This window comes from Ranitomeya imitator, chromosome 6 (genome assembly GCF_032444005.1).
Source record: "Ranitomeya imitator isolate aRanImi1 chromosome 6, aRanImi1.pri, whole genome shotgun sequence".
NCBI classification, from domain to species: Eukaryota; Metazoa; Chordata; class Amphibia; order Anura; family Dendrobatidae; genus Ranitomeya; species Ranitomeya imitator.
This window is the reverse complement of record NC_091287.1, coordinates 443146261-443174065: the sequence shown is the minus strand read 5'-3', so window position 1 is coordinate 443174065 and position 27805 is coordinate 443146261. Positions and strand designations below refer to the sequence as shown.

The window sequence follows — 27805 nt, the reverse complement described above, 5'->3', positions numbered from 1 at the left end:
CTAGCGATAGAGAATAATTGGTGGAGAAAGGTTGAACTTGTTGGTCTTGGATCTTTAGTCTTTTTTCAACTTATGTAACTATGTAACAGTCTCATTAGAATTGGAAAAAGTGATAAAAGTTCTATTCTCCATGCAGCTGCTCACTTCTAGCTGTCAGAACAGCACTGGTTCTGTAAATATCAGCGGTAAGTGATAGAACCACCCACTGGACTCCTAGGCCCAGAATGAGCAGAGGTGTATTCACTCTCAGTGAGTGCGCAGTAATCATACTCCAACGATTCTTGGCTGTCATCCTCTACTGGGAGAATCTAACTTTGTTTTCTTGCACTTTGAACTCGCTACATGCACATGTCTAAAATAGTATTTACCTGCAGATTACCGCTGTAACTACAAGTAAATACCATTGTTTTGTTTTTTTGTATTTCATTTCGCTCATCGGTTCTTGTTAAGAGGTTATAAGACTGATTGTTTTAATTCTGAAAACAGCGCTGCCTTTCTCTATGGGCCTCGTCAGGTGCTGCAAGTCAGATCAGGGATGAGCTGCAGTCTCCAACACAGTCCATGCCAAGCATTTTTTTCAAAAGCATTGAATAATTAAAAATACCCTTCAAAAAGTTTCTCGCTTGACGTGGAATCTGCAGAGCACGGCTTGTCAACATTTGGCCTTCCTAATCAAAACATGGTGAATGCTTGGGATCAAATGTCAAATGATCTCAGTTTCTCCTTCATTTTTCCATAGAACCCAATATAACCAACAGAAACCAACTTTGTTGCTAATCCAGAGATTGGTGCAGCTATCGATGGCCATTCCTCCCTCCGCAACAACTTTCTTGTTGATGTTGTATAATGAATATGTAAAAGTGGGATCATCAGGGCCAAGATGGCAAAATATAACTGTAGTAGGCCTAAAAGAGAAATGATCCAGCTGGAGGTGGAGGCAACGCGTTTCAACTATGAAGTCTTACTCATAGATCATGAGTAAGACTTCATAGTTGAAACGCGTTGATCCTCCTCACTGGTGTGCCAGGTGTTTGCTATGTAAAGATTTTTCTTGTTGAAGAACTTTTTATCGCTTTAGTTGTCCAATAAAGTCTAACAAAGTCTGAACTGCCTCCACCTCCAGCTGGATCATTTCTCTTTTTGTCTTCATTTGCTGTGGGCGCTCACCCCAAACCGTGCTGGGCTATGGTAGGTCTGGGGATTTCGTCTAAGACCGGTAAGCTGACTACATTCCTTTTTTCTGTAGTAGGCCTAGGTATACACGGCCCTGTTAGTGTTAATGGAACTTGTCACTTAGAAAATGCACTAAATACAGTAAATGATTCTCATGAACCAATGATGGCTCTGTGCTGACTGGCTTTGACCCCCCACAGAGTTCAAAACCATAAAAATTCCAAAGATTCGGAGGCACCAGGAAGTTTGTATCGGGATAAGATGTAGCTTTTAATCCATCCTTAAAATCACGTGAAGAAAATACAAAAATGAGGAAGACAATGCAACGTTTTTGGCCATAATAGGCCTTTATCAAGCCAGAAATACAAATAGTAGAATGCACAAATGTAAGGGTTAGGAGAATTATGGTTAGGCTGTTATCCCTATGTAATTTTTGTGGTCCCTCGGAATCTTTGGAATTTTCATCACTTTGAAAATGCAGCCATATCTATAGGAAGAATCCTGTAGAGGAGCAAACTAGAGAGATCTCTGCTCGTTCTGGGCCTAGGAGTCCAGTGGGTGGTTCTATTCAGGGATTGGTGGTTTATTTTTCATTGTTTTATGTCAATGAATATTAAGATTTGCTACATTAATAAGCTGTGAACGCTGAGCCTGTATCACCCCAATGCACAACAGTGATCTGCCATGCTCTACATTCACGCTTACATTTCTGTTCATGTTTCAGTTGTTGAAAAATTATCACAAGTGGAGGAAAGAATGTCCGGAAATCAGTGCTGACTTGCGCCCATCTCCTCTCCTGAACCTGTATGGTGCCGGTTACCATGCTGTGCTAAAGTCCAGAGATGCTTATGGAAGCAAAGTTCTTATTTATAGAATTGGTAAATATAAATGCTATGTACTAAATAGGTATATGTATATAAATATCTATGATATTGATATTTACAGCATAGTCAGATTAATAAGAGACGTATTCATTCTGAAAAATTAAAATAAGGCCATATCTATAAATCACAGCCTAACCATAATTCTCCTAACCCCACCTAAAAGATATGAAAATATGTTTTTCATAAAAAGCATCTGATCTGCCATTGGGAAAATGTCATTGTCTGGCTGATTCAAAAAGTTTTGTACAGAGGCACAAAAATCATGACCAATGCTCTCTAAGGCTGGTTTCACACTTGCGTTTCAAAACGCATGCGTTTTTTTTTTTTTAAAAATGCATGGTGAAAAAACGCATGTAAACGCGTGCAAACGCTGCTTTTTTTTGACGCATGTGTTTTTGCATGTGAAAAAAACGCGGCGTTTTCACGCATTTACATGCGTTTTTTTCATGCGTTTGCGTTTTTTAAACGCATGCAGATAAATGTGTGACAGCTGCCAATCATCAAAATAAAGTAAAAAACCCACTATAAACAGAAAGAGCTAGGGGTAGGGTTAGGGGTAGGGATCCTAACCCTAAAGGGATCCTAACCCTACCCCCAACCCTACCCTTAAAGGGGTTAGGGGTAGGATCCCTTTATCAATTTTATGGTGTGGGGTGGTTTATCAGTGTGTTTTTTTTTGTTTTTTTTTAAATGCATGCATTTTTAACGCATGTGGTTAAAAACGCATGCGTTTACATAGACAGCAATGCATTTTTTTGCCGCAAAAAAAGCATGCGTTTTTTTGCGGCAAAAAAAAACACCGCTAAAAATACTACATGTTGCATTTCTGCAACACAACGCATGCAGAAAAAAAACGCATGCGTTGTCAAAACGCAAACAAAAAACGCATGCGTTTTTAATGTTAAATATAGGGGAAAAAAGCATGCTTTTTTTGCGTTTTTTACCGCAAAAACGAAAAAAAAAATCCGCAAATGTGAAACCACCCTAAGAGTAAAGAACGTATTTCCATTATGCAAGGAGTTTGGATGTTTGCGTGGGTTTCCTCCGGGTTCTTCGGTTTCCTTCCACACATACTGATAGGGAACGTAGATTGTGAGCCCCATTGGGGACAGCAATAATAATGTATGTAAAGCGCTGTGGAATATACGGTAATAGCTCTTTATAAGCAATGCATAAAAAATAAAGAAGGTCTATCACATCACATGATTAAAAACAGGAGAGAACAGCTGGGCCAGGAGTTGAAGAGGGTGATGACTCTTGCAAGGAAAATGACTGTTTCTACATAGAAAAGAGAATAATTAGCTCGGTAGAAAGGCAAAATGAGCAATTGTAAGTACACAGTGCCATATAATATGATGAGTGCAATATATTCAGAGGATAAAAACTTTGATGGGAGGAGGCGGAGGGCTTCTTTAACATACATGCACTAAACAGCCAAACCTAGCAAGTGGTCACATGATCCCAAAAGTTCAGTTTTAAAAAAAAAACTAAACGTGAGATGTCATCTCATAAAGCATGTGTACGTGTTGGCACATACAGTTAAGTCCATATATATTTGGACAGAGACAACATTTTTCTAATTTTGGTTATAGACGTTACCACAATGAATTTTAACCAAAACAATTCAGATGCAGTTGAAGTTCAGACTTCAGCTTTCATTTGAGGGTATCCACATTAAAATTGGATGAAGGGTTTAGGAGTTTCAGCTCCTTAACATGTGCCACCCTGTTTTTTAAAGGGACCAAAAGTAATTGGACAATTGACTCCAAGGCTATTTCATGGACAGGTGTGGGCAATCCGTTCGTTATGTTATTCTCAATTAAGCAGATAAAAGGCCTGGAGTTGATTTGAGGTGTGGTGCTTGCATTTGGAAGGTTTTGCTGTGAAGTAAACATGCAGTCAAAGGAGCTCTCCATGCAGGTGAAACAAGCCATCCTAAAGCTGCGAAAACAGAAGAAAAAAAATCTGAGAAATTGCTACAATATCAGGAGTGGCAAAATCTACAGTTTGGTTCATCCTGAGAAAGAAAGAAAGCACTGGTGAACTCATCAATGCAAAAAGACCTGGGCGCCCATGGAAGACAACAGTGGTGGATGATCGCAGAATAATCTCCATGGTGAAGAGAAACCCCTTCACAACAGCCAACCAAGTGATCAACACTCTCCAGGAGGTCGGCGTATCAATATCCAAATCTACCATAAAGAGAAGACTGCATAAAAGTAAATACAGAGGGATCACTGCACGGTGCAAGCCACTCATAAGCATCAAGAATAAAAAGGCTAGACTGGACTTTGCTAAAAAACATCTAAAAAAGCCAGCACAGTTCTGGAAGAACATTCTTTGCAGAGATGAAACCAAGATCAACCTCTACCAGAATGATGGAAAGAGAAAAGTATGGCGAAGGCGTGGTACAGCTCATGGTCCAAAGCATACCACATCATCTGTAAAACACGGCGGAGGCAGTATGATGGCTTGGGCATGCATGGCTGCCAGTGGCACTGGGTCACTAGTGTTTATTAATGATGTGACACAGGCAGGGGTGGATTAAGGGTAGCCAGGGCCCCGGGCTGTTCACACACTGTGGACCCCCCCGGTCATGTGACGGGGGTCATGTGACGGGGGTCATGTGACGGGGGTCATGTGACGGGGGTCATGTGACGGGGGTCATGATATACCTGAACCAGATTATTCCAGAAAAATGGCCAGGCCCTACTCTGCTGTAACCTATTAAATATTTGTTAAAATCTGCAATACAATTTAGGTATATCTTGACCAATAATATCACATACAAGGAACAAATACCACCGCACCATGACCAGACCACAAATTACAACCACAGTGATCGAAGAATATCACATACAAGGAACAAATACCACAACACCATGTCAAGACCACATATTACAACTTGGTGACCAAATAGCACATGCAAGGGACAAATACCACCGCACCTTGTCAAGACCACATATTACCACTTGGTGACCAAATAGCACATACAAGGGACAAATACCACAACACCATTTCCAGACCACATATTACCACCACATAGTGACTGAATACTACAATACTGATCAGTAATAAAAAAAAACAAAACACAATACTATCACCATAAGTGCCAGTATTCACAGGAGATCTGTACTTAGTATGCAGTGTCTGTGTAGAGGTAATACAGAGATCACTGGTGGTATTATACACATGAGCTCTGTATATAATGTATAGGTAATACAGTGATCACTGGTGACATTGTACACAGGACCTCTGTATATAGTATACAGTGTATAGTGTCAGTGTATAGGTAACACTGACTCACCAGTGACGTCTCTAGGTGAAGTCCTTCATCTTTCATCCAGCACAGACCGCCATCATTTCTTCCAGCCAGGACTCATTTCTGCAGGAAATAACACAGTTATCTCGAGCTCCGCTTGCAGAACACATTACTTAATTTTTCACAACTTCTACATTACACCACATGAAGATAAAAAGGCGATATAGTGTCACTCTGCAAAGTAACAGGACCACCCCCCCATTTAAAACAGCATACTCAAAAAATAAAATAAATACATCACTGCAGTAATAATATCCCTTAATTAGCCCCTATGGTAATAATATTCCCCATCCTGGCCCCGTGTGTCTCATTCCTGGCTCCAGCCATATGTTCTCCCATCCTGCACTCATGAGTATCCATTCTACACCATATGATCTCCCGATCCTGCCCCATCTGTCTCCATCGTATCCATCCTGCCCCATGATCCAATCCTGCCCCATGTCTCCAATCATGCCCCATGTCTACATTCTGCCCATGCCTCCAGTCCTGCCCCCAGTGTGTCCAGCAATCTGCCCCAGTGTGTCCAGCATATTACTCCCAGTGTGTCCAGCAATCTGCCCCAGTATGTCCAGCATATTGCCCCCAGTGTGTCCAGCAATCTGCCCCAGTGTGTCCAGCATATTACCACCAGTGTGTCCAGCAATCTGGCCCAGTGTCTCCAGCATTGCCCCAGTGTGTCCAGCAATCATCTGCCCCAGTGTGTCCAGCATATTACCCCCAGTGTGTCCAGCAAGCTGCCCCAGTGTCTCCAGCATTGCCCCAGTGTCTCCAGCAATCTGCCCCACTGTCTCCAGCAATCTGCCCCACTGTCTCCAGCATTGCCCCACTGTCTCCAGCATTGCCCCACTGTCTCTAGCAATCTGCCCTACTGTCTCCAGCATTGCCCCCAGTGTGTCCTCCAATCTGCCCCAGTGTCTCCAGCATTGCCCCCCAGTGTGTCCTCCAATCTGCCCCAGTGTCTCCAGCATTGCCCACGAGTGTGTCCTCCAGCATTGCCCCCCAGTGTGTCCTCCAGCAATCTGCCCCACTGTCTCCAGCATTGCCCCCAGTGTCCTCCAGCATTGCCCCCCAGTGTGTCCTCCAGCATTGCCCCCCAGTGTGTCCTCCAGCATTGCTCCCCAGTGTGTCCTCCAGCATTGCCCCCAGTGTGTCCTCCAGCATTGCCCCCCAGTGTGTCCTCCAGCATTGCCCCCCAGTGTGTCCTCCAGCAATCTACCCCAGTGTCTCCAGCATTGCCCCACTGTCTCCAGCAATCTGCCCCACTGTCTCCAGCAATCTGCCCCACAGTCACCAGCAATCTGCCCCACTGTCTCCAGCATTGCCCCACTGTCTCCAGCAATCTGCCCCACTGTCTCCAGCAATCTGCCCCACTGTCTCCAGCATTGCCCCCAGTGTGTCCTCCAGCATTGCCCCCCAGTGTGTCCTCCAGCATTGCCCCCCAGTGTGTCCTCAGCATTGCCCCCCAGTGTGTCCTCCAGCATTGCCCTCAGTGTGTCCTCCAGCATTGCCCCCCAGTGTGTCCACTGATAACTGATCCAAAAAAAAACAAACAAGCAGTCTCCTCACCTGTCCGCGCTCCAGGCGGCGAGCTCCCTGCAGCAGCGCACACTCGCCGGCGACTGACATTGACGTCAGACGCCGGCGACGTGTGCGCTGCGGCCGACTTCAGCTGCCAGCCTCCGATTGGCTGGCGGCTGTTGTTGTTAACTATTGATGTGCGGGCGCGCGCCCGCACGTCAATAGGAAACCGCCGCAGCGCCGGAAAGGGCCCGGTGAGCAGATGAGAAGGGGCCCAATGCGGGCCCCCTCTCTCTGCCCACCGGGTCCGGGGGGCACATAAACGCCGCCCGGCAGGCAGTCACAGACGATTAGCGGAGGGTCAATCTGTGCGGTAGCCCAGGGCCCCCCCAGACCACTGGGCCCTGGGCTACCGCCCATATTGACCCTCTGATAATCCGCCCCTGGACACAGGACAGAAGCAGCCGAATGAATTCTGAGGTATTTAGAGCCGCCATACTGTGTGCTCAGATCCAGCCAAATGCAGCCAAACTGATTGGTCGTCGTTTCATACTACAGATGGACAATGACCCAAAACATGAAGCCAAAGCAACCCAGGAGTTTATTAAAGCAAAGAAGTGGAATATTCTTGAATGGCCAAGTCAGTCACCTGATCTCAACCCAATTGACCATTCATTTCACTTTTTAAAGACTAAACTTCAGACAGAAAGGCCCAGAAACAAACAGCAACTGAAAACCACCACAGTGAAGGCCTGGCAGAGCATCAAAAAGGAGGAAACACAGCGTCTGGTGATGTCCTTGAGTTCAAGACTTCAGGCAGTCATTGCCAACAAAGGGTTTTCAACCAGGTACTAAAAACTAACATTTTATTTAAAATTATTGAATCTGTCCAATTTCCCTTTAAAAACAGGGTGGCACATGTTAAGGAGCTGAAACTCCTAAACCCTTCATCCAATTTTAATGTGGATACCCTCAAATGAAAGCTGAAAGTCTGAACTTCAACTGCATCTGAATTGTTTTGTTTAAAATTCATTGTGGCAATGTCTATAACCAAAATTAGAAAAATGTCTCTATCCAAATATATATGGACTTAACTGTAATTGTTTTTGCCATCCAACTCATTCCCCCTCCTTGCCTGAACAACAACGAGGTAAAACATCGGGTCCATTTTTTCTGGCCAGTTTTAAACTGATTCAAACATACAGAAAAAGGGCTAAAATGAATGGATCACATGACTGCTTCCCTGATCTGGTGATAAGAACATCTTTGCTAATGAAAACTACAGGTCCTTCTCAAAAAATTAGCATATAGTGTTAAATTTCATTATTTACCATAATGTAATGATTACAATTAAACTTTCATATATTATAGATTCATTATCCACCAACTGAAATTTGTCAGGTCTTTTATTGTTTTAATACTGATGATTTTGGCATACAACTCCTGATAACCCAAAAAACCTGTCTCAATAAATTAGCATATTTCACCCATCCAATCAAATAAAAGTGTTTTTTAATAACAAACAAAAAAAACATCAAATAATAATGTTCAGTTATGCACTCAATACTTGGTCGGGAATCCTTTGGCAGAAATGACTGCTTCAATGCGGCGTGGCATGGAGGCAATCAGCCTGTGACACTGCTGAGATGTTATGGAGGCCCAGGATGCTTCAATAGCGGCCTTAAGCTCAACCAGAGTGTTGGGTCTTGTGTCTCTCAACTTTCTCTTCACAATATCCCACAGATTCTCTATGGGGTTCAGGTCAGGAGAGTTGGCAGGCCAATTGAGCACAGTAATACCATGGTCAGTAAACCATTTACCAGTGGTTTTGGCACTGTGAGCAGGTGCCAGGTCGTGCTGAAAAATGAAATCTTCATCTCCATAAAGCATTGACCCTGCCCTTGATGAAACACAGTGGACCAACACCAGCAGCTGACATGGCACCCCACACCATCACTGACTGTGGGTACTTGACACTGGACTTCAGGCATTTTGGCATTTCCTTCTCCCCAGTCTCCCTCCAGACTCTGGCACCTTGATTTCCGAATGACATGCAAAATTTGCTTTCATCAGAAAAAAGTACTTGGGACCACTTAGCAACAGTCCAGTGCTGCTTCTCTGTAGCCCAGGTCAGGCGCTTCTGCCGCTGTTTATGGTTCAAAAGTGGCTTTACCTGGGGAATGCGGCACCTGTAGCCCATTTCCTGCACACGCCTGTGCACGGTGGCTCTGGATGTTTCCACACCAGACTCAGTCCACTGCTTCCTCAGGTTCCCCAAGGTCTGGAATCGGTCCTTCTCCACAATCTTCCTCAGGGTCCGGTCTCCTCTTCTCGTTGTACAGCGTTTTCTGCCACATTGTTTCCTTCCAACAGACTTACCATTGAGGTGCCTTGATACAGCACTCTGGGAACAGCCTATTTGTTGAGAAATTTCTTTCTGGGTCTTACCCTCTTGCTTGAGGGTGTCAATGATGGCCTTCTTGACATCTGTCAGGTCGCTAGTCTTACCCATGATGGGGGTTTTGAGTAATGAACCCGGCAGGGAGTTTATATAAGCCTCAGGTATCTTTTGCATGTGTTTAGAGTTAATTAGTTGATTCAGAAGATTAGGGTAATAGGTCGTTTAGAGAACCTTTTCTTGATATGCTAATTTATTGAGACAGGTTTTTTGGGTTATCAGGAGTTGTATGCCAAAATCATCAGCATTAAAACAATAAAAGACCTGACAAATTTCAGTTGGTGGATAATGAATCTATAATATATGAAAGTTTAATTGTAATCATTACATTATGGTAAATAATGAAATTTAACACTATATGCTAATTTTTTGAGAAGGACCTGTAATTAGTAAACACTTTACTATTACATTGTAAAAGCGGCGGTCATGTTTTTTTGGCTTCCATATCCCCTGTAAACATTTGTTGGAGCTGAACATTTTTAATGTTTGCTTTCAGGTAAAGTGTTTTTCCCAAAAATCAAGTCATTCCCTATGTGTTGGTGTCAGTGTTTTATTTCGGGAACCCCAGATTCCATGCATTCCTACCTCCCCTTCTTTCAGGATGGGGATGCAGACCCTCGTACTCATGGCTCCAGAGCGTGATATCTGCAATATTGGGGTCCCAGCAGTCGGACCCCCAACAATCAACAAGTTATTCCCCTATCTTGTGGAATGGGATAACTTGATTATTTTGGTATGACTCTCTAAGGGTAATCTGTTGGTGAGATCAACCACCAAAACCACATATGTGATAATGCAGGTATATGGGATTATGAGATGTAAATCCATTTACACGATTATATCTTCTATCTGTTACTACTTTCCCAAGTAGAGTTTTCATTCATATGCAGATGATGCCCTTCAATCTCTTTAATGCTAATCATGCCTAACCCTTTAAGGCAATTTTGCCACAAGTCCACAGGACAGGTGATAAATCCATGATTGTTAGGGGTCTGCATGTTAGGATCCCCCTTTATCAAGAAAGCCAGATCCTGTGTTCCCATTGTGAATGTTGTGGCAGTGCACATATGTGACTTCTGATCTACAGTGTGTCCGTAAAGTCATGGTGCACTTTTGACCAGTCACTGGAAAGCAACAAAAAACAATAGAAATGTGAAATCTGCTCCAAATAAAAGAAAAACTCCCTGTTTCATACCTATTCAGTGTAGTTCGATGTGGGCTCCATTTGTTGCCCTACACACATCCAAACGATAGTGAAGTTCTTGCCACACACGGGTAAGGACGTCTGGTGTAACAGAGTGAATAACGTCTGTGATTCTCTGTTTTAAGCGATTGTCGTTGATACATTCAATGTACACATGTTGCTTCACATAACCCCAAAAGTAAAAGTCTCTAGGTACCGTCACATTAAGCGACGCTGCAGCGATATAGACAACGATGCTGATCGCTGCAGTGTCGCTGTTTAGTCGTTGTGTGGTCGCTGGCCGGCCGGCCGTAAAGCAGAGCACAGCGGTGACGTCACCGCTCTGCTTTACGACCGGCCGGCGCTGACACAGTGCAGGGGACGCGACAGACACCGGAATGTAAGTATGTAGTGTTTTTTTTTTTTTTACATTTACAATGGTAACCAGGGTAAATATCGGGTTACTAAGCGCGGCACTGCGCTTAGTAACCCGATGTTTACTCTGGTTACAAGTGAACACATTGCTGGATCGGCATCACACATGCCGATTCAGCGATGTCCGTGGGTGATCCAGGGACGAAATAAAGTTCTGGACTTCTAGCTCCGACCAGCGATGTCACAGCAGGATCCTGATCGCTGCTGCGTGTCAAACACAACGATATCGCTATCCAGGACGCTGCAACGTCACGGATCGCTATCGTTATCGTTCTAAAGTTGCTCAGTGTGAAGGTACCTTAAGGTTGTCAGATCCGGAGATTGTGGTGGCCATGGCTTGACAGAACCCCTGCCTGCCTATCCACCGTCGGGGGAATGTTCTATCCAGGAACTCACGAACAATGGTGGCATAGTGTGGAGGAGAGCCGTCCTGTTGAAAGATGACACCTTCTGAAAATTGTGGCACTGTATACAATTCCAACATGTCAAGATACATGTTTTCTGTCACAGACCGCTCCGCAAAAAAAAAGGGCCTATCACGGGGTTTCTCTACCAAACTGCCGGTTTCCTTCAACTGCTTATCCCTATTCCTTTGTGGTGGTGCTTTGTTATAAACGTGCTGATATTCACGTAGCACTTTGGTCATGGATTCAAATTTAGCGAGCCACAGAACACACTGAACTTTCCTCTGTACATCCACTTCTCGACTGGTATGGAAAACCACACAGCTGGGATAAGCTTGTGGTTGCATGAGGTCACAGACCTGGCAGTGTATTAACCCCTTCCCGACCCATGACGCCACGTAGGCGTCATGAAAGTCGGTGCCATTCCGACCCATGACGCCTATGCGGCGTCATGGAAAGATCGCGTCCCTGCAGATCGGGTGAAAGGGTTAACTCCCATTTCACCCGATCTGCAGGGACAGGGGGAGTGGTAGTTTAGCCCAGGGGGGGTGGCTTCACCCCCTCGTGGCTACGATCGCTCTGATTGGCTGTTGAAAGTGAAACTGCCAATCAGAGCGATTTGTAATATTTCACCCATTATAACGGGTGAAATATTACAATCCAGCCATGGCCGATGCTGAAATATCATCGGCCATGGCTGGAAATACTAGTGTGCCCCCACCCCACCCCACCGATCGCCCCCCCAGCCCTCCGATCTGGCCGGTACACTGCTCCGGCTCCCCTCCGTCCAGTGCTCCGCTCCCCCCCGTGCTCTTGTCCGCTCCCCCCGTGCTCCAATCACCCCCCCGTGCTCCAATCACCCCCCCTGCACTCCGATCCACCCCCCCCCCCCCCGGTGCTCCGTTCCACCCCCCCGTGCTCCATTCCAGCCCCCCCGTGCTCCGTTCCACGCCCCCCGTGCTCCGTTCCACCCCTCCCGCACTCCAATTCCCCCCCCCCGTGCTCCGATCCCCCCCCCCCCCCGTGGTCCCCCCCCACCCCATCATACTTACCGATCCAGCCGGGGTCCCGTCCGTCTTCTCCCTGGGCGCCGCCATCTTCCAAAATGGCGGGCGCATGCGCAGTGCGCCCGCCGAATCTGCCGGCCGGCAGATTCGTTCCAAAGTGCATTTTGATCACTGAGATATAATCTATCTCAGTGATCAAAATAAAAAAAATAATAAATGACCCCCCCCCTTTGTCACCCCCATAGGTAGGGACAATAAAAAAATAAAGAAATTTTTTTTTTTCCACTAATGTTAGAATAGGGTTAGGGGTAGCGTTAGGGGTAGGGTTAGGGCTAGGGGTAGGGTTAGGGGTAGGGGTAGGGTTAGGGCTAGGGGTAGGGTTAGGGCTAGGGTTAGGGTTTCGGTATGTGCACACGTATTCTGGTCCTCTGCGGATTTTTCCGCTGCGGATTTGATAAATCCGCAGTGCTAAACCGCTGCGGATTTATGGCGGATTTACCGCGGTTTTTCTGCGCATTTCACTGCGGTTTTACAACTGCGATTTTCTATTTGAGCAGTTGTAAAACCGCTGCGGAATCCGCACAAAGAAGTGACATGCTGCGGAATGTAAACCGCTGCGTTTCCGTGCAGTTTTTCCGCAGCATGGGCACAGCGATTTTTGTTTCCCGTAGGTTTACATTGAACTGTAAACTCATGGGAAACTGCTGCGGATCCGCAGCGTTTTCCGCAGCGTGTGCACATACCTTTAGAATTAGGCTATGTGCACACGGTGCGGATTTGGCTGCGGATCTGCAGCAGTGTTCAATCAGGTTTACAGTACCATGTAAACATATGAAAAACCAAATCCGCTGTGCCCATGGTGCGGAAAATACCGCGCGGAAACGCTGCGTTGTATTTTCCGCAGCATGTCAATTCTTTGTGCGGATTCCGCAGCGTTTTACACCTGTTCCTCAATAGGAATCCGCAGGTGAAATCCGCACAAAAAACACTGGAAATCCGCGGAAAATCCGCAGGTAAAACGCAGTGCCTTTTACCCGCGGATTTTTCAAAAATGGTGCGAAAATATCTCACACGAATCCGCAACGTGGGCACATAGCCTTAGGGTTAGGGTTGGAATTAGGGTTGTGGTTATGGTTAGGGGTGTGTTGGGGTTAGGGTTGTGGTTAGGGGTGTGTTGCGGTTAGGGTTGTGTTTAGGGTTATGGCTACAGTTGGGATTAGGGTTAGGGGTGTGTTGGGGTTAGTGTTGGAGGTAGAATTGAGGGGTTACCACTGTTTAGGCACATCAGGGGTCTCCAAACGCAACATGGCGCCACCATTGATTCCAGCCAATCTCGTATTCAAAAAGTCAAATGGTGCTCCCTCACTTCCGAGCCCTGACGTGTGCCCAAACAGTGGTTTACCCCCACATATGGGGTACCAGCATACTCAGGACAAACTGCGCAACAATTACTGGGGTCCAATTTCTCCTGTTACCCTTGTGAATCAAAAAAAATGCTTGCTAAAACATAATTTTTGAGGAAAGAAAAATGATTTTTTATTTTCACGGCTCTGCGTTGTAAACGTCTGTGAAGCACTTGGGGGTTCAAAGTGCTCACCACATATCTAGATAAGTTCCTTGGGGGGTCTAATTTCTAAAATGGGGTCACTTGTGGGGGTTTCTACTGTTTAGGCACACCAGGGGCTCTGCAAACGCAACGTGACACCCGCAGACCATTCCATCAAAGTCTGCATTTCAAAAGTCACTACTTCCCTTCTGAGCCCCGACGTGTGCCCAAACAGTGGTTTACCCCCACTCATGGGGTATCAGCGTACTCAGGAGAAACTGGACAACAACTTTTGGGGTCCAATTTCTCCTGTAACCCTTGGGAAAATAAAAAATTCTGGGCTAAATAATTATTTTTGAGGAAAGAAAACGTATTTATTATTTTCACGGCTCTGCATTATAAACTTCTATGAAGCACTTGGGGGTTCAAAGTGCTCACCACACATCTAGATAAGTTCCTTTCGGGGTCTAGTTTCCAAAATGGGGTCACTTGTGGGGGGTTTCTACTGTTTAGGCACATCAGGGGCTCTGCAAACGCAACGTGACGCCCGCAGAGCATTCCATCAAAGTCTGCATTTCAAAACGTCACTACTTCAATTCCAAGCCCCGGCATGTGCCCAAACAGTAGTTTACCCCCACATATGGGGTATCACCGTACTCAGGAGAAACTGGACAACAAATATTGGGGTCAAATTTCTCCTGTTACCCTTGGGAAAATTAAAAAATTCTGGGCTAAATAATTATTTTTGATGAAAGAAAACGTATTTATTATTTTCACGGCTCTGCATTATAAACTTCTATGAAGCGCTTGGGGGTTCAAAGTGCTCACCACACATCTAGATAAGTTCCTTTCGGGGTCTAGTTTCCAAAATGCGGTCACTTGTGGGGGGTTTCTACTGGTAAGCCACATCAGGGGCTCTGCAAACGCAACGTGACGCCCACAGAGCATTCCATCAAAGTCTGCATTTCAAAACGTCACTACTTCACTTCCGAGCCTCGGCATGTGCCCAAACAGTGGTTTACCCCCACATATGGGGTATCAGCGTACTCAGGAGAAACTGGACAACAACTTTTGGGGTCCAGTTTCTTCTGTAACCCTTGGGAAAATAAAAAATTCTGGGCTAAATAATTATTTTTGAGGAAAGAAAACGTATTTATTATTTTCACGGCTCTGCATTATAAACTTCTATGAAGCACTTGGGGGTTCAAAGTGCTCACCACACATCTAGATAAGTTCCTTTGGGGGTCTAGTTTCCAAAATGGGGTCACTTGTGGGGGGTTTCTACTGTTAAGCCACATCAGGGGCTCTGCAAACGCAACGTGACGCCCACAGAGCATTCCATCAAAGTCTGCATTTCAAAACGTCACTACTTCACTTCCGAGCCCCGGCATGTGCCCAAACAGTGATTTACCCCCACATATGGGGTATCATCGTACTCAGGAGAAACTGGACAACAACTTTTGGGGTCAAATTTCTCCTGTTACCTTTGGGAAAATAAAAAATTGCAGGCTAAAAGATCATTTTTGAGAAAATAATTTTTTTTTTTTTTTCATGGCTCTGCGTTATAAACTTCTGTGAAGCACTTGGGGGTTCAAAGTCCTCACCACACATCTAGATTAGTTCCTTTGGGGGTCTAGTTTCCAAAATGGTGTCATTTCTGGGGGATCTCCAATGTTTAGGCACACAGGGGCTCTCCAAACGTGACATGGTGTCCGCTAATGATTGGAGCTAATTTTCCATTTAAAAAGCCAAATGGCGTGCCATCCCTTCCGAGCCCTGCCGTGCGCCCAAACAGTGGTTTACCCCCACATATTGGGTATCTGCGTACTCAGGACAAACAGGACAACAATATTTGGGGTCCAATTTCTCCTATTATCCTTGGCAAAATAGGAAATTCCAGGCTAAATATCATTTTTGAGGAAAGAAAAATTATTTTTTATTTTCATGGCTCTGCGTTATAAACTTCTGTGAAGCACCTGGGGGTTTAAAGTGCTCAATATGCATCTAGATAAGTTCCTTGGGGGGTCTAGTTTCCAAAATGGGGTCACTTGTGGGGGAGCTCCAATGTTTAGGCACACAGGGGCTCTCCAAACGCGACATGGTGTCCGCTAACAATTGGAGCTAATTTTCCATTCAAAAAGTCAAATGGCGCGCCTTCCCTTCCGAGCCCTGCCGAGTGCCCAAACAGTGGTTTACCCCCACATATGAGGTATCGACGTACTCGGGAGAAATTGCCCAACAAATTTTATGATCCATTTTACCCTACTGCCCATGTGAAAATGAAAAAATTGAGGCGAAAAGAATTTTTTTGTGAAAAAAAAGTACTTTTTCATTTTTACAGATCAATTTGTGAAGCACCTGAGGGTTTAAAGTGCTCACTAGGCATCTAAATAAGTTCCTTGGGGGGTCTAGTTTCCAAAATGGGGTCACTTGTGGGGGAGCATCAATGTTTAGGCACACAGGAGCTCTCCAAACGCGACATGGTGTCCGCTAACGATGGAAATAATTTTTCATTCAAAAAGTCAAATGGCGCTCCTTCCCTTCCGAGCCTTACCATGTGCCCAAACAGTGGTTTACCCCCACATGTGAGGTATTGGTGTACTCAGGAGAAATTGCCCAACACATTTTAGGATCCATTTTATCCTGTTGCCCATGTGAAAATGAAAAAATTGAGGCTAAAAGAATTTTTTTGTGAAAAAAAAGTACTTTTTCATTTTTACGGATCAATTTGTGAAGCACCTGGGGGTTCAAAGTGCTCACTATGCATTTAGATAAGTTCCTTGGGGCGTCTAGTTTCCAAAATGGGGTCACTTGTGGGGGAGCTCCAATTTTTAGGCACACGGGGGCTCTCCAAACGTGACATGGTGTCCGCTAAAGAGTGGAGCCAATTTTTGATTCAAAAAGTCAAATGGCGCTCCTTCCCTTCCAAGCCCTGCCGTGCGCCCAAACAGTGGTTTACCCCCACATATGAGGTATCAGCGTACTCAGGACAAATTGGACAACAACTTTCGTGGTTCAGTTTCTCCTTTTACCATTGGGAAAATAAAAAAATTGTTGCTAAAAGATAATTTTTGTGACTAAAAAGTTAAATGTTCATTTTTTCCTTCCATGTTGCTTCTGCTGCTGTGAAGCACCTGAAGGGTTAATAAAATTCTTGAATGTGGTTTTGAGTACCTTGAGGGGTGCAGTTTTTAGAATGGTGTCACTTTTGGGTATTTTCAGCCATATAGACCCCTCAAACTGACTTCAAATGTGAGGTGGTCCCTAAAAAAAATGGTTTTGTAAATTTCGTTGTAAAAATGACAAATCGCTGGTCAAATTTTAACCCTTATAACTTCCTAACAAAAAAAAATTTTGTTTCCAAAATTGTGCTGATGTAAAGTAAACATGTGGGAAATGTTATTTATTAACTATTTTGTGTCACATATCTCTCTGGTTTAACAGAATAAAAATTCAAAATGTGAAAATTGCGAAATTTTCAAAATTTTCGCCAAATTTCCGTTTTTATCACAAATAAACGCAGAATTTATTGACCTAAATTTACCACTAACATGAAGCCCAATATGTCACGAAAAAACAATCTCAGAACCGCTAGGATCCGTTGAAGCGTTCCTGAGTTATTACCTCATAAAGGGACACTGGTCAGAATTGCAAAAAACGGCAAGGTCTTTAAGGTCAAAATAGGCTGGGTCATGAAGGGGTTAATCAGAGTTCAGTTTATTAGGGGTTCATCTAACTAGGGGTTCAGCAACAGCTTAAATGAGTTTGTGTTGTTTGGTTGTTGTTATCTCCCCTCATGAACAGGTCTGATATGATTGGGCCAGAGAAAGGGCTCCAAAATGTAAACTATAAATCGATCCTGTGACTGGTCAGAAGTGCACCATGACTTTATGGACACACTGTATTTACTGTCCATGAGAGCGGTGTTCACGCATGCACACCGTTATTGTGATTGGTCCATCAGTTGGACACTGCGATTTTGAATTCTTCTTCTATTCTGTGCAAAAAATGTCTGTGGGATAATACCTGTAAGTCAACCATACTAAGCCTTCTTTTTGGGGTCAATGTGTCTCACTATGTACAGTTAGGTCCCGAAATATTTGGGCAGTGATCAAATCTTCGTTATTGGGGCTCGGCATGCCACTATTTTTTATTTAAAATGAAACAACTGAGATGCAGTTGAAGACTTTGAGATTTAATCAAAGGGGTTGAGCAAAAATATAAAAATGAAGCGTTTAAGAATTGCAACCATTTTTGTAGAAAGCCTCCTCAACTCCGGGTCTCAAAAGTAATTGGACAAATTTAGCTTTACCATAAATAGTGTCCATTTTTAATACTTTGTAGAGATTCCTTTGCAGGCAATGAAACCTACTTCCTAGAGAGTATTCTTCACTTGAGTTGATGTTGTCGAGGGGTTTTTCTTCGACATGGAAAGAATTCGGTGATCATCCACCACTGTTGTCTTCCATGGACATCCAGGCTATTTTGAGTTCCCCAGCCTACCAGTGCACTCTTTATTTGCAGAATGTACTAAGCTGTTGATTTGATTACTGCTCACATTTCTGTTAACTCTCTGATTGATTTCCTCATTTTTCAGCCTAATGATGGTTTGTTTTTTTTCCGTTGAGATCTTCTTTGACCACATTTTGTGGGTTCACAGGAACAGCTTCCAGATGCAAATGCTACAGCTGGAATCAGCTCCAGAACTTTTACCTTCTTAATTGATGATGGAATAACAATGGAATAGCCCATGCAGCCCATTATTATTATTTATTTATTTATTTATTTATATAGCACCATTAATTCCATGGTGCTGTACATGAGAAAGGGGTTACATACAGAGTTATAGATATCGTTTACAGTAAACAAGTTTACAGTGACAGACTGGTACAGAGGGGAGACGACCCTGTCCTTGCGGACTTACATTAAAGAGGTTTTGAGATAATTGTCCAATTAACTTTTAGCCCCTTTAAAAAGAGGCAGCTACATAATAGAGAACTGTAATTTCTAAACTCTTACTCCTATTAAGATGTGAATAACCTCAAATTAAAGCTGAGAGTCAGCACTTTAAGCCCATATTGATGATATAACTGTATTTTGAATATGTTTTGGTAAACAGGTAAAATGCCAAAAACTTGTGTCACTGTCCAAATATTTCTGGACCTAATTGTATGTGGTAATTGTAATTATATGGGGTATTTGACCTGGAAGTATTTGGGAGGCTTTGTAGCTTGCACTACTTTATGGCAGGCACTGAGTGGAGGCTATAATCAGCTCCTCAGATGCTGGAGATCTTGTCTTAGAAATGAACTGGACACTTCATATTATCTATTTAAAGGAAACCTGTCAGAAACATTTACCCTCCCCCCAAACACCATTAATATGATTGTGACCCCAAAGCAATGACCCCAGAACAATGCTCCAGCTGCAAGAAATTGTGTTTTGAAGGTGAGTCTGAACGTGCATTGGGGCGTGATGATACACTTCTATCTTTTTAGTCTCATACTGTATTTCCTACCTAGCAGCACCCTTCCCTGGCTGCTTGAGAGATCAGATGCTCTGGTATATGGCCAGCACACAGGGGAGAGTGCTGCTAGGTAAGAAATAAAGCATGAGGCTGAGTAGCTAGAAGAGCATCGTCACGCCCCTGTGCACTTCCAGACAACACTACAAATTGAGATTTCTCCCTGCTGGAACAATTGTTTGGGCAATAAAAGGTATCAATTGGCCTATGTTTTAAAGGGCTACACAGTCATACAAATGATTTTGGGGGGTTAAAGTTTCAGACAGGTTCCCTTTTAAAAAGAAGTTTTGTATCAGCTGAGTATTTTAAGAGGTAGCGTACTTCATCCTATAGAATAGTCAAAATATGAGAATTATAAGTGTATGTTCGCACTTCGCATTTTTGCAGCAGTTTTCCTGCACCAATAACCATTGGAGTGATGTCGGGAAAAATGCATAATACAATGGGCGCGTTTGTGTTGTTTTTTTGTGTGTTTTTTTCTTATGTTTTTTACCCATTGAATGAGTAAAATGTGCTACAAAATCGCTGAAAGAATTACCATACTGTGTCTTGGTAAAAACGTAGCAGGGCTCAGAATTCGCGCAGAAAAAACTGAGCTTGTGCATGAGATTTCACAAATCTTATTGATTATGCTGATACTGTAAAATGCTGCATGCATGAAAAATGCAGCAAAAACACCACATGTGAACATACCCCCAAGACATCCCTAAGTTTTGTGTGATTCCTGACTTTTAATGTACAGTACCCCATACACAATAGCATTGTACCCTCCCAGAAATATATTACTGTTTACGAAAGGAACTTCTGTTTATAACCTTTTTTTTTAATCTTTTGAAGAAAAATGGGACCCAAAGCAGTTTACAGCATATGAGGTATTTCGGGTGAGCCTCATAACATCTGAGCTTATCGTACAAGAAGCAGAGACTCAGAGGAACGGCATAAAGGCTATATTCGATCTAGAGGGATGGAGAATAGTTCACGCATTTCAGATCACCCCAACTATTGCCAAAAGGATCGCCGCAGTCATGACCGTAGGTGGCAAATGGGAAAATAGAAAGTTTTATAAGGAACACAGAAAGACAATATAGACGTATAGACATTCGCATAGGGAGTGAATGTCACTGTAGAAACCAAAACTTGCATTTTATTTTTTAAAATTAGGTTCGGAAGTGCACACATCAGTGCACTTGCAGTCTAGGGCTTAGTCCTGTTGGCGTCACTCCTTGCTTCTTGATGAACCGTGGAGGTAACGTTATGCTGTAAAGTCTCGGTCACCACTGTCAGTCAAGAATCGGACGGCGCTGGTTTGGAGAAGCATAGAGGAGCCATTTACTGCAAGTGTGCTGATATGCCCAGCCGTGCACTGGCATACCTACATTTACAACGGTGACTTTTGGTGCAGCAGATGGTGCTGTAATGGGTATATATGCTACTGTTATGTACTGCCCTATTCCGCACTGCCTAGGAGTAGTCTTTAGGTTTATGTTTCATTCACACACCTAAAAATACTGGCTATTCTGAAAATGATATAACTTTTGGTGGTCCATTTAAAGTTTCTGATGATAAAAGCTAGGGTCACCTGGGGTGGGGTGACATTTGAGTGAACGTGAGTTGCAGTAAAATCACAGAAATACAGCAAAAATATCATGACCTCATTGTCCTTGTGGCCGTGCAATCTGAGTTAGTACAGAAAATAATAAAAGAAATGTCACAAAAGAGTGAAAGACTGAAAACTGAGTATTTAAGTGACAGAAAATTGGTGCAGGAAAACTGTACAAGGGAAAATGAGTATGTCTTGTGAAAACCGGCATATGCTGACAAAGTATTAACATTGTGTGATCTGTTTATTCCGTCAGGACTCTTTCCCACTTAAAGTCCGAGGGATACATCTTCTAAACGAGCCTCTCTTCTTCTACCCTGTATACTCATTAATCAAGCCATTTCTTCCTGAAAAGATCAAGGAAAGGGTGAGTGAGCTGGAATGGCCCAGCAGGGATACCGTATGGCGGACACTAGTCTGAGGACACTGTTGCTGACACTTAGGTTATGTGCACAGTTTTTTGAGGAGTCTTTTGGTGCGGCGCCAATCAAAAAAATGTTTGAAGGACTCTTCCTATTGATTTTCTTTAAAAGCGACTTCCTGGTCATAGTCTCATTGTTATTGTTTTTAAATATCTTCAGGTTTTCAAAAAAAAAGCGAAACGTTAAAAATGAAAAAAAAAAAAAAGTACTCCGCACGTGTGTTTTTGTTGTGTTTTTTTCCATGCAGATTTGTCAGAAAACTTTATATCCTAGCACCAGAAAAGTGAATAAGATTTCTGAAGTCTCATGCACACGTTGCTTATTTTTTCCTTGCAAATTTGCAGCAGATTTAAGTCAGTTTTTGCTGCAGATGTCATATGTACTAATGAGTGAGGAAATATCTGTAACAAAAACGCATGTAAAATACACAAATAAAAATGCAACAAATATTTGGTACTAACGTGCATATTGTGTATATTACGCAGCGTTTTTCCTACCAAGAGATTCAGAAATGGTGTAGAAATTTCTGCTGCAAATACTTAACCTATGCACATACCCTAACTTACCATTTCGGCAGGCATTTTCAGCAATGAAGCTGCTCCATACGTTACAATAGAAGTCAATGGGAAGACCACATAAATGCCAAAAACATACCTGAGCATTTCTTTGAGCGTTTTTTTAAGCATTTTGGAGCTGTTTTTGCTCCATACAATGCTTGCGTTCTACTAATTGCTTAATCAAATTTTTTAAAAAAGTGAGAAATATGCTAAAAAAAATGCTTACAAAACATAGAAAAAGATTGAGGAAAATGTTAGCAGAACACTAACAAAAAACTATTCTGGCCAAAAAAAAATCCACAAAAAAGTGCATTTTCTAAAGTGGTTTTCTCTTGAATAACTCACTGTTTTTGGACTGCCTCACGTGCACATACCCTTATGGATGCTATTGTGGCATGCTTCCACCTCACTTTCATTATTGTCAACAGCATATCTGGACCAGTGATCATTTTTGGGCAGTATAAAATAAAAGAGTGTTTGCACATTTATTTGATTGCTGGGTGGGTTTACATTAGGTGATGATCCCCAACTTTTTTTCTGGTGATCATTGTCCCCATGCCCATACTCAAATAAGAACAGATGGCCTGACCGGCAAATTTCAGCAGACCTAGTAGAGCATCTGTTGGGTAACTGGGACCTTTTGAAAATTGATACTTCCTATATTTTTCATTTTCCCACCCATTTTTAAACCATTAAATTTAATTCGGCAAATCTATGATTACATATTGTAGGTAACCACTACAAAGCGGGAATCTCCTGGGACTTGGAGACCAACTGTGGGTCACAAGGTACAAGAGGTTGGAATCTTGTAGATAACAAGTTTGTAGTTAGACAAAGAGCAAACTGAGTCCCAAGTGCAGATTTTGCTACTGATTTGCTGAGAAAATCTGCAAGAGGAAATATCGGCCACATCTGATCTCACACTAAGAGTAGATATGAAAAATATATTGTCATTGTAATATCCTTTCTTATGTTCTTTTAGGTCCATTTGCATGGTAGCAATTACATACCAACTCTTCATCAACATTTTACAGAGAATATCCTCCCCCCAGAGTATGGAGGCACGGGACCATCAATGAATGACCTTTGTAAGGAGTGGACTGACCACATCATGAACTGTGAAGACTACCTGCTCAGTATATCTGAGACTGTAGAGTCTCTCGCTCTTCCTCATACTTGAAATGGAAACACAATTCATGGATGTTTCAGTAAAGATTCCAGAATAGTGGAGAATTCCGGTGCTTTACTCTGTAAGGCCACATTCACATGTTCAGTATTTTACATTAGTCTTTGTAAGCCAAAACCAGGAGTGGAACAATCAGTGGAAAACTACGGTATAATAGAAATACATCACCACTTCTGGTTTTGGCTTACAACTACTGATGTAAAATACTGACCGAATACTGAAAAGATGGTAACAAAATTAAAAGGTATCAACCACTGAGGACTCTAAATTCGAAATATTTTTCTAGCCACTGGCTAACACGGAACCAAGATACATATCTTTCCTGACCAAATACTGAACGTGTGAACGTGGCCTAAGAAGAGTAATGATACATTCACATGGTTTCATGTGTCCAGGTCTGGACGTTTCTGTCACATGAAGCCAAGGTGTCACGTATAACATTCCACTGTGGAAACCAGGCATAGAAGCATATTTTTACTAGTGGTAATCGGATCCTAATGTGAAAACATTTGTATTGTGTAGATGCCTTTTCGTTTCCTTATAACATTTCTGTGTTGTTTTTTTATTTTGCATTTGATAGGTGCTTATTCTGTGCCACTAAATCATCTCAATTTTAATCGGATTTTGTGAAATCTGAAATGAAGTTACAATCTAATTTATGGTGCTGCAAATTTTGTGCAGCGTTTCTTTTTTTAATTCTTCTACTTTTCTATTTCGTTTTTTACATGCATTTTTATCACATTTTTGACAATACGCTTTTGGTCTAATTTAAGTCTGTCATGTTTTAGGCCTCTTTCACACGTCAGTGTCTCCGGTACGTGTACTGACAGTTTTCTCACGTACTGGAGACACTGACACACGTAGACCCATTCAAATGAATGGGTCTATGCACATGTCTCCGTGTTTTCACGGACCGTGTGTCCGTGTTGAAAACACGGAGACATGTCCGCTTTTCTCCGGCAGCACGGTCCGCAAAGCATCCTGCACACTTGCACACGGAGAACAGTGTGCACTCTTCCTCCGTGTGCACGTACCGCGGTAGGAGAGACAGCACTACAGTAAGCGCTGTCCCCCCTGCGTGTGGTGCTGAAGGCGGTATTCATCTCTTCTCACCTGCAGGAGAGAAGAGAAGAAAAATGAAGTTTTTTTTTGTTTAAAATAAAGTTTGGGGGTCACCTCCCGCCTCCCATCCCCCGTGTGCCCACCCGCTTGTCGAGAAATACTCACCCAGCTCCTGCGATGTCTGCTCTCAGCGCCGGCAGCCTGTCTTGTGTGAGCGGTCACGTGGTATCGCTCATTACAGTGATGAATATGCGCATAGGAGCTGGGTGAGTATTTCTCTGCAAGCGGGCGGGTGCACGGGGGATGGGAGGCGGGAGGTGACCCCCAAACTTTTATTTTAAACAAAAAAAAAAAACTTGATTTTTCATGCCTTCTCTCCAGCGAACGCTGCTGGGGAGAAGGAATGAATGCCGGCTCCAGCACCAAAAGCAGGGGACAGGGCTTAACTGTAGCGCTGTCTCCTGCACGGTCCGTGTGGTCCTCAGTCGGCACACGGCTGCCACACTGATGTGCCACGTGAGCACACAGACACGGATAACTCCGGTACCGATTTCTCCGGTACCGGAATTATCTGGACGTGTGAAACCGGCCTTAAACAAAGTTGCTTTGTTTTTGATACTTCCTTTTGTTTGACTTTGACAATATTTTATTAATACAGTCATGTACGGATTACATGCTTTTTTAGTGCTGTTGTATAGCAGAAACGTACTAAACTCATGCGTTTTTACCTGTGGATTTTCTGCCTCTAATGAAACACTTTGGGAAAATCCACACCGAAAACTCAACGTACTTGTAAGAGAGATTGACGTGTTATGGATTTCCAAAACGCACACAAAAAAGACTCAGGTCAGTTTACTCTGCGTAAAAAAAGCACAGTGTATGCAGGAGATTTCTATAAATCCCATCCACTTTGATGGAACTGGAAAAACGCTGCGTTTTTGAGCAATGGAAGTAAGCAGCGTGAATTATTCAGGGTGGGAAGTCTACCTGAACCTCATGATAATTGGGGTTTAATGAGCACTATCCTCTAAAATATAACACAAGACATCATATCTGATTCCGGGTAAGCGACAACCAATATGGATACTCTCGACGGAGCAGATCCTGGTTGGTGATATTCCTACCCTATGGCAAATATGTGATGGTGGTGTGAAAAGAAGAAGAGCCCTCCAACCCTTAATAATGAAATATTACGATAATTGTGAGCTGCTGGAAAGGGATGGAGGGAAATTGCACTTTTTAACCTTCCTATAATCTATCCTGCCCTTTACTCTTAAATGGCAAATCTGCCTGGCTAAATAGTGAAATAAACTGCTCTTATATAACCAGGCAGAATTATTAACTGAACGGGTGACAACTCCTGAGGGAGCTGTACAATTCTTGACTGTTTTGTCACATGTTTTTTAGAACAAATATATTTGGTAATTTTAAAGGATACTATAGGTAAGAATTAAAATTAGTTTTCATTTCTTGCACCCAAAATCATACTTTTTATGTGCCAAAATACAAAAAGAGTTTCGTTATCTACTTCAGACCATAACAACATAAAAGCCTCTATAGATGTTGGCATGTTTGATGTAAGCCTCTCAAGATACTTTAGTATCCCTGAGGGTGTAATTATCTACGTATATAGAGAATTGGATCATGACCTCATTTTTGTGCATTTACAAAGCATACTTTGGTTTACAATGGTTTCAGTCACACAAGTTGTACAGAAATATGACATAGAGAACAAACAGGGTATCGCTTAGTCAGTGATAGGACCAGTAAATGATATGTACACGAAAATATATATAAAAAATAATTATCACATGATGAGCTGTGAAAGTGCCTAATAAAGTAAAGCACCTTGTAAGGGAGTGGTCCCTAATCAGGGGGTTGAGAGTCACACATGGCTAGCGACCTCCAACTGTTTTGCTTGCCATCATCGGAGAACTCTGCTGATATGTACTATTGCTGATACATTACCCATTCTTACAATATGATACAGACATATGTTAACTCCTTAGCCATTCAAAAAGTCTCAGTTTGAAAGGTATAAAACCTACATGCCAATATTTAACACCACTACATGCCAATATTTTATGATTTCTTACACATTCATGTTTAATATGCATCACCTCCAATTTTATTGAATTATTCAAGGTTCAATTTAGCTTTTAAGGCACAAAAGGTTGGGGACCACTTCGCCAAGGTTTACTTAAACAAGTGAGTTAGCAAATCATACAATTTGCTATTTGTTTTTACCATTGTGCCTGTGAATATTTTTCTGCCCAATGATGACAGAAGTATTCTGGGAGTGATACCTTTATTGGCTAACCAGAAAATAATGTTTGCAAGCGTTCAGAGCACAGAGGCTCCTTCTTCAGGCAAGAAGGAGCCTCTGTGCTCTGAAAGCTTGCAAACATATTATTTTCTGGTTAGCCAATAAAGGTATCACTCCCAGAATACTTCTGTCATCATTGGGCAGAAAAGTATTCACATCGATTTTTCTGGCTAACACGGTACCACAATAAAATTTGTTATCGTACATCATTTACCACTGTGCCTGTAATTTTTAAATGTAGAAATACTGTATTTTATAGAATGAATGAATAAAGATTTTATCATTTGAGAATATTTAACACTTTCATAAATAAAATACAAACAAGACTCCAAAGCTCAATTATAATATGTGATAAGAGCTGTTATAATGTTGTTAGTAATGGAGGCAACATGTGTGAATAGAGCCTAAAAACTGTAGACTATAACTGCTGATATGACCTGATTGGAAAGGTTTAGTCCACCTTGGCTACATTTTAATATATTCTTGATTTATAATCTACATGTATATACAGTTCCTATGCAGATCTGTGTTTTTCAAGGTCACAAACTAACCTTGTGAAGTCAGATCCTCCATTTATACTTCCTTCCATCTGACCACTGCTAACTAATGTACATTTGATAAGTATTGAAACTGCACGTACTATACACTGAGGATGCTGGGACCTGACACTAAATCCATATCGCAGCATTCCACCTACCATACATGATTTATATTGACATAATAGAAAAAACTTGGCACTCAGTAGTGAGAAAAATTATTTTGCTTCTTTTTATTATTAATGCATCCAGACAAAATTGACGAATAAATGTTTTCGGTCCGGCAAAGGACCTTCATCAGACAATTCTTTAGTGTGAACTGGATGTAGAAGCAATGTAAGAAGGTATAAGGAGCGTCCACAGATTATATAGGTTACATAACAGCCTGCTGCAATAGGTATAATCTGCTGCAATAGGTATGATCTGAGATATGGAACACCAATCACACAGGGAGGATAAAGCGCCGGGGTATGTGGCAACATCAGTTGCAGAGGCAAAGCGCTGTAGCGTGTCCCACCCTTCTGGTGCGGATTCTGCCTCTCCTGGCAGAAAACGCACCTGCGGATTTGTCGCGTTTTTTGTGCGGTTCTGCAGCGTTTTTGGTGCGTTTTTGCTGCGGTTTTCTTGCGGATCTGGTGCGTTTTTTACCCCTGGAATGGGTA

At 42.8% G+C, this 27805-nt stretch overlaps 1 protein-coding gene across 1 annotated transcript in view; it reads left to right on the top strand.

Moving 5' to 3' along the window:
- The window catches only part of TTPA (alpha tocopherol transfer protein), a 44900-nt gene extending 18304 nt beyond the window's left edge, over nucleotides 1-26596 (top strand). Inside the window, exons 2-5 of the mRNA XM_069731405.1 lie at nucleotides 1898-2051; nucleotides 20292-20485; nucleotides 21311-21421; nucleotides 23016-26596. Of these exons, the coding sequence (XP_069587506.1) occupies nucleotides 1898-2051; nucleotides 20292-20485; nucleotides 21311-21421; nucleotides 23016-23213 (657 nt within the window). The 3' untranslated portion in view covers nucleotides 23214-26596. The remainder of the gene's footprint in view (nucleotides 1-1897; nucleotides 2052-20291; nucleotides 20486-21310; nucleotides 21422-23015) is intronic.
- Nucleotides 26597-27805: the final 1209 nt, after the last annotated feature.